Source organism: Lygodium microphyllum, chromosome 3, assembly GCF_053477565.2.
Source record: "Lygodium microphyllum isolate KBCC chromosome 3, Lygodium_microphyllum_v1.1.10, whole genome shotgun sequence".
Classification (NCBI taxonomy): Eukaryota; Viridiplantae; Streptophyta; class Polypodiopsida; order Schizaeales; family Lygodiaceae; genus Lygodium; species Lygodium microphyllum.
This window is the reverse complement of record NC_141137.1, coordinates 107,739,360-107,747,230: the sequence shown is the minus strand read 5'-3', so window position 1 is coordinate 107,747,230 and position 7,871 is coordinate 107,739,360. Positions and strand designations below refer to the sequence as shown.

Genomic DNA, 7,871 nt, shown 5'->3' with positions numbered 1-7,871 from the left:
ACCGCTTGGCTAGATGGGTTTGCACGTCGACACTTAAACTAGCATAGATATAGCGCCCAATCGTTTAATATAGTCAATTATGCAGCACTGTTTACCTTAATAAGGCACTTTCCTTTATATTGTATCTTATCTATACTTTGTGTACATTGTATTGTGTGTGGGAGAAGAAGAAGAAACTAGCAAGAAAACGTTTTGGCCTCCATCTCTCTTCTTGTGTTCTTGAGTGAGCTTCCTCTTGTGTGTACGGTGTGTGTTTGGCGTAGTAGCTCAAGCAAGTCTCCCACACGCAATTCTTGACACTAACTTAGTAATCATTACCACAATCTATACTATTCTTTATTATTATGAAATTTATGCATGTAAGATGAGGACTTGATTCTTCTTGTTTTTCCTATTCCTTTATGGATGAATGGGTGCATGTTTAAAGGAAACGAATCATGAGTTGATTTTTTGTTTTCTTCATAAGATTCTTCTTCTACGCAACCAAGGGTGGAAGCTTAAAAGAATGATTAGTCAAAAGTCAAAGGTTGCAAGTTCAAAGCAAGACTTGCAGATGAATGGTCAAAATGATTTTGTTTCCAATTTTTGTTATGTCAACCTTGTGTAATTTGATGTAGAATCTTATTGTAGATCTTTATTCATGGAGGATTACCCAAACAATTAACATGAGAGAGAGAGAGAGAGAGAGAGAGAGAGAGAGAGAGAGAGAGAGATGTAGGTAAATTCCTTGGTTATGCACACTAATTTGAGTATGTTTGGCGTTCAAATCCCGTTTGGTTTCTATGCTTCTATTGTTAGTTTGAAGCGTGCATTGTGGAGTTGAACTATAAATGGTAACTCTTTGTATCAATTCTCATCTAATTGATTTCATTAAAAAGGTTGAAAACAAATGTTTAGGATAATTAACATGGAGCATGCTAAGAGATCACACTTATGAGCCTATATGCCCAAGGTGATGCACTTAAGAAAGCAAAACGAGCATAAACACAATGTGACAAGTGCATTGTCAATATTCCTTGAATCACCCTTACTATTCATTAGCACTAAGTTAATCATTTTTAGTTGAAGAGATGTACATACTTGAAAACACTCTAAAATGTAAAAGTATTACAAATCTATGTAGTGCTTACATTCATACTATTTTTAAACAATAAACAAATTGGAACAAGTGAGAGATTTGCAAGTGTGTGCACATGCCATGTATAAGATGTAGTATTTGATGATACGAGTAATTCTCTTAAATTTATACTATGAGTGTTTTAGTCCCAGTAGCATGGGACTCAAAACACCCAGTTTCCTCAATGCAAGTTGTCAAACTCTTATCTTTTATTGGAAACAATGAGTGCTCCATAAGGAGAATCTGTACCTATTCAATAGATTGAAATAACTATGATTTCATTGATAGTATCCCAGTTTACTCAAAATCAACCTGAGCCACATCACATGCTTGTCATAAGTGTTAGATCTCTTCTAGTAGCAAATATTGTATGGGAAGACAATTTACATACGTTGTATCATCGATAGTCTATAGGATTCAATTATTAAATATTATCTCAAGCAGCCCAACAATGCGTGAGGAAGGGTGTGTATAGATTGGGAGCTGCAAGTGTCAAGTTCCTGTTTTGCTAATACGTTGGGTCAAGTGGCTTCTAGACTCCAATTACCTTGAATCTCCCAAGCGTATAAAATTGGACATCTCTATGGCTGAATATCAGATGGCTAGATAAGAAAAGGTCAATGTAACAGGAGGTAGTGAGTGAGACCGACTGGGTCGACAGCAACTCCATGAATGAGTTAAAGCTTAGCTTGCCGATAAGAGTTTTGTATGAATTCACCTCGTCGACAGAAGTAACGAGAGAGCACATCGCCATCGTCGTGATGAACTTGATGAGGACGCGGGACCAAGTCAATCGAAGAGCAAGAAGCCCTTGGCGTGGCGCACAAGCTCTCTCTCTCTCTCTCTCTCTCTCTCTCTCTCTCTCTCGCTCTCTCTCTGTGTCTCTGTGTCTGTGCCTGTGTCTGTGTGTGTTTTTCATCCTCTTTCCGACCTCTTTCTCTGTTGGGTTGTCAACAGTCAAAGCCAATTCAAGACCAAGTCACAATGGACACCCTCTATCCTGTTCCCATATATATATATATTCGTCCTCTTTCCGATTCTCTGTTGCGCTATAGCACATCTATACCCTGTTCCCATATACTGTCATTCTTTCTTCAATCTCTGTGTAAACAACTCTCTCTCTCTCTCTCTCTCTCTCTCTCTCTCTCTCTCTGAGTGTGTGTACGAGATAATGGAACAAAACCGGACCATTGATCATACAGAGTCGACCCAAGATAGTTCGTCCAGCTTCAAACTTGCCCTCAGAGACCCCGCCTTCTCTGCTAACCGCGTTAATGAGAGGTTTGGGACTCAGGCGAGCAACGTGATCAAATGGGATCACTCCCCCGTGGAAGAGACAAGCCCTTATGATCTCCTTCAGGAAGATGTACTCCTTCCTGTAGCTATGGTGGCATCCTTGAAAACCGGCGATGATCGTCATGTTTCGATTAATAGCAGGAGCGATATGATGAAGATGCGAGCCTCTGTTCTTGTGATAAGAACCTGCTGGAGATTGACACGGCACTTCAGCAGGAGTCGGAGCGGCAATCGTCTGCTTCCAACAACAGGGAATGTGCCGGAGCGAGGAAATACAGAAGCTATTACTCATCATGTGAAGCGGCAGCTGAGAGTGTGTTTCCATCTGATTGTTGCAGTGAGGAGGCTTCAAAGCACACTGCCCGCGTTAAGGGAAAACCGCGATAATGCATTACGCTTGCTGTCTGCAGAATCCAAACGGGTACATACCAATACACGTCATGGTTTCAGATCTGTGGCCTTCGTTGTCATCTTCTCTAACCGACTTTCCCTCAGCCTCCGCCATATCCATGCCGAGTTTGCCCCCCTCTCTGAAGCCCTCACTGTCCTCTCTTTTACCTTGAAATTAGATCTTCATAATTCTGTCAATGCTGGCAAATGCCAAGCTCTCCAGCAAATACTCGGCATTGTTTCTGCCTACCTTTGCATCCTCAAATCTGTCCTGCTTGACAACACCTCCCATAAGGACCTCATGTGCTGTAAGCGCCTCCCATCATGCTACTACTGCCTTAAAGAATTATGTAGATCTCTCAAACAGTGCCGGCTTTACATGCAAGATTGTGATATCAATAAACCTTCTTTCAAGGTCTTCCCCAAACTTGAGAGTCCAAACACCATCAAATTCATCCTCGCAAACCTAAACACGTACCTCCAATTTCTAGCTGGCAACGTGGAGAACTTAGTTAATGAGATTGACCCTTCTCTCTCTGAAAATTACACAACCACTTCCCTTAATCTATCAGGTAAGTACTTGGACTATTATTTCCAGCTTCAAGCAAAGGAAGATCTTTCCAATGTCCTAGCGAAGCTTAAGCAATCAGCAAGGCCTTACTGGAAAGATGTCACAAGTTGGATTCAAATCCTTACTTCAGATGCAAAGAACAAAAGTCTGCTCCAGTTGCTTACTGCCAGGCTAGAGTCTGAACAACAATCAGGCAGCAATGATGAGATTTCATCATTACAGCATGGACTTGAAGTAGATAGGAGGAATGTAAGGAAGATAAAGCTTCTTGGTGCGGGGAGCTATGGGCAAGTGTTTGAAGTGGAGTGTTTCGGGGAGAGGTATGCAATGAAGACTGTGCTCTGTCAAGAAATTGAGAACACACGGGAGGCAATAATACAAGCAAGATTGCATCATCCAAACATTGTCAAGTTAATATGGTACACAACTAACATTGATCAGAAAGAGGAATTTGAAAGTGGAGAGACAAGGCAGCTATGTCTATTGATGGAGCTCATGGACATGGGCTTGGATCAGTACCTGCAGCAAAGAAGCCATCTGAAGAAGCCACCATTGTACAAGTACCCACTGTTGGCTTTGCACATCATGCTGCAGATAGCAGAGGCAATGAAGTATCTGCATGGGCAAGGCATCATGCACAGGGACTTGAAGGCCAGTAACGTGTTGATCGACTTGAGCTCGAGCCCAGACTTCATCAGAGATGGCTATTTCCATATCAAACTTGGCGATTTCGGGCTGGCGAAGGTGAAAGAAGCGGGTGCACATTCAAGCCTTAATACGGCCAAAGTGGGTACCGACTATTGGCGGGCGCCTGAGGTCTTGTCTTCCACAGATGATGATGACGATGTGGCTGACTACTCTTTGCCTGCTGACGTCTACAGCTTTGCTATGACATGTTACGAGATCTTGACCGGGAAGCCACCATTTGCTTCTGATGAGCAAAGGCCTGCAGGCCTCAAGAAGAGGGTAATGTTGCAAGGTGAGCGGCCTGCTCTACCCGAGGAATATGTTCATGGCGATCTTGTCCAACTCATCAAACAATGCTGGGATGGATCCCCCACAAACCGGCCGGCCTTCAACAGGATTTGCGAGGTGCTGTACATCATCAAGCACGAGTTACTGTTTGGTGAACAAGGTCCTATGCGGAGCTGATCTTCTAAGTCGACCATGCCATAGAGTATTGTCAAGAAGACACAAGCAAATGCACAGTAGAGTGTAGGAGACACAAATTGGATCCTCCATTCATCATTATGATCTGATCTTCACCTTGGATGTGTCATATTTTTAAGAGACTTCACAACGTGTCTTTTGTCCCCAGCCTCTAACAAAGGAGATGGCATCATCAATTCAGAAATACAAACCTCACATCCATTCACAGGGTTATTTTAGGCTGTCAAATCACATCGAGGAAGCAAGGGCAGAAGATTACCCAGATGATTCATCGATTATCAGCCACACGTCCCTTGAAACTGAGATTCAGTGGTCTTGACAAATTATATGTTTGTCAGCCCAAAACTTGCAAACTCAAAAACTGATCTGTATCTTCAGATCACTTGTCTTCCTTCTAGCAATCTTTCCGCTTGATTGCTAAAACACGATCTCTCAGATCTTTTTACTCCACTCTCAATACATCAAATTACTACATCCCATTTCAATTTATGTAGTTCTAAACTTGATTCTTACTAATTTGTACTGGTTATTTTAAAATCATTACAAAGTACATTCAGATATTCAATAGATGCATTCAATTGACAGTACCAAAGTAAGATAAATAAATTATATTGGTTAATATGCACACTAGTAGAACCGTTCATCTCTTGTGTATTAATTTTATGGCACAATACCAAATCTTATATGTAAGATAGGGTGGAAAATAAGATTTCACCATACAAGCCATAAATAGGTGTGGTGATGCAAGGGTTTTTAAGAATTCTCTGGTCGCAGGTGACATGTCAAATTTATAAAGAATGACAGGGAATTTCTTAGCTATATGGGCTTAGGCTTGAGGCTAGGCTAATTCTTAGGGCAATAAGCATGGCCCTGGATCAAGGGAATGTCAATAAGCATGGCCCTGGCTCAAGGGAATGTCACATCCATCCATTGCATTTATCCTGACAAGCAACAGAGTAATCAGTATACACATGCACCTTATAAGTACTTGATGTACATTAATGTCATTTGAAATGGTACATCTTTGACATGACAACGCATTAGCCACGTACGAACAGCAAGCACTTCCAATTCTTCTGCAGAACCACTGGAGCCGTGGGCCATTTTTATCTACAAAGGGATTAGAAGGATACAGTTTGTGTTCATGTAACATTCTTGTACCTCCCTCTACAGTTATGCATTTCCACTCATTCTGATTAGCAAGCCAACATATACCAGCCACATCAATTCTTCACAACATAGACACATGTGACATGGAAAAACAAGAAGGATGAGAATTACCAGAACCAAGGGACAGGGATGAAGTGAGGGATAGCATATAGAAAGCACAATCCGCAGTAGTAGCAGATGACTGAGATGGGGGTAGAATGGGGCCAATGTGGCCTGAAAATACATTGACATAGGGCTGAAAATGTGGGAAGGTTTAAGGGCAAGAATAGATTGAGTGTGGGATGAAATCAACAAGAACGCAGTAAAATGTGTGAGTGCACAATGGAAGAACACAAAAACAGAGAGAAAACGAAAGGGAGAGTCATATGAACACTGAAAATAGAAGGGAAGAACTGCACTGATCTGGAAATGGAATGCTAAATACAATGTGAACTCATCAATCTCTGTGTGGAGGGCGGCGGATCAAGCTGATGATGGAAAATGCACCAGATGGCGTAGAGATTGCTGAAGCTACAAGTGATCAATGAAGAAGGTACAGCCAAGTACTGTGGAGAGGGGCTGCTTAATAGTGGAGCAACCCCAAATCTGAACAATTTTTGCATGTAACAGTTCCTCTTTTGAATCTGGCCAACCAGCATTTAATCAGGTCGCCTGCGTTAAAGCAAGGAGATTATGAATGTAATGCAGCTGCTACCTCAAGCCTGATCGCCAGCTGGTCATAGCGTCAACACACCAATAGGTGGCATAAAATCGATGGAAATAGAAGGCAGTCAATGTGAACAAACTCATAAACAGTCTGAAACCTACATGCACTATAATACTAAGGCTAGAAATGATCAGAGCTGCTCTCTCTCTCTCAAACTCTAATGGAGCTCCCAACCAAAAGATGGCAGCATGAAACAAAATAGACTCAGTCCCCCTCTTATATGCTTGGGAGTGTCTCGATAGTACCCAACAAACTCATATGATGAAGCATAGAAGCTTGAGATAAAGGGTTCATAAAGACATCTATAATAGCACAATCCTCCATGGGACTATAGACCACTATTAGCTCAAAATCTGCGATCCGCTCCCATACATAATGGTATTAAACCTCTATGTCTTTCATGTGGGCATGAATCATGGGGTTCATTGTAAGATGAATATCCACGTGTAGCTCTCTGATTTTATTAAATACACCTTGTATTTTCCCCTGAGTTGTTCTAGTGTAAACACACCCTATCCATAGGCACTCTTTACCCTGCATGGGAGGGGCTTTTTCCCCATGTGAACACACTTCACTGTGTAGGTCTATATAACCTTAGGGTTGTATGTTGTATTCTCATTCTTGTGATTCATTTTAGTGAAGGTACTCTTGAAAGCTTCTTTGTGTGTCTACTCTCACTCTCACTCTCTACTCCACTCCAAGCTCTCCATTCGATCCAATAATGGTATTCAAGCCATTGTGCCAGTGACCTCAGTGCCATTGCTACATTGGTTCCATCACCAACAAGCACCATCACTCAAGCCATCTCAGTCCACTTTCTACTACACCCTCTCATTGCATAGGCTACACAGAATCTCTCTCTCTCGACACAACTTGCACGCAGTTCCATGCATAGTCCCATGCACTGTTATACATGATCCAGCATATAGCCTCTCTCAGCCTTGCCCACCATCTCTCTCAACTTTGCCTGCCATCTCCTCAGTCTTGCTGCTTGCAATCTTTTGCAGATCTAAAAACAAAATCCAAAAACCCTACTTTTTAAGCTTGAGGGTTTTTTGAAATTTGTGTGATTTCTCATCTATCTTGCATGTCTCTATCCTTTGTCATTTTCAACTGCATGGAAAATATGAGAAACCCTAAAAGTCCAAAAACCTAATCGTTAAATTTGGGGATTTTCAAAAATTTTAGCAAGTTTTAGGCCTTCTTACCTATCTCATCTTGAATTCCAAAGAAAATTCTCAGTTTCACACGCTTGATACCTTAACATTTTGAGAATTTTTAACCAATTGCCCAAGTTTTGCAATTTCTTAAATTTTTTGCTTAAATTTTTGAGATTCTTCCCTTGCATGAATCTTCATCAAATTTGCGCAAATTCAAAAAATTTCTCCAACATTTGTGTGAAAATTTTCTTCTTGTTGCACCAATATTTTTGTATAAACACCCAAACAACA

At 41.3% G+C, this 7,871-nt stretch overlaps 1 protein-coding gene across 1 annotated transcript; it reads left to right on the top strand.

Moving 5' to 3' along the window:
- The first annotated feature begins 1,820 nt into the window (after positions 1-1,820).
- LOC148038728 (uncharacterized) lies at positions 1,821-5,066 on the top strand. Its single transcript, XM_087674575.1, has one exon. The coding sequence runs from the start codon at positions 2,289-2,291 to the stop codon at positions 4,524-4,526; it is 2,238 nt and encodes a 745-aa protein (XP_087530701.1). The 5' UTR covers positions 1,821-2,288; the 3' UTR covers positions 4,527-5,066.
- Positions 5,067-7,871: the final 2,805 nt, after the last annotated feature.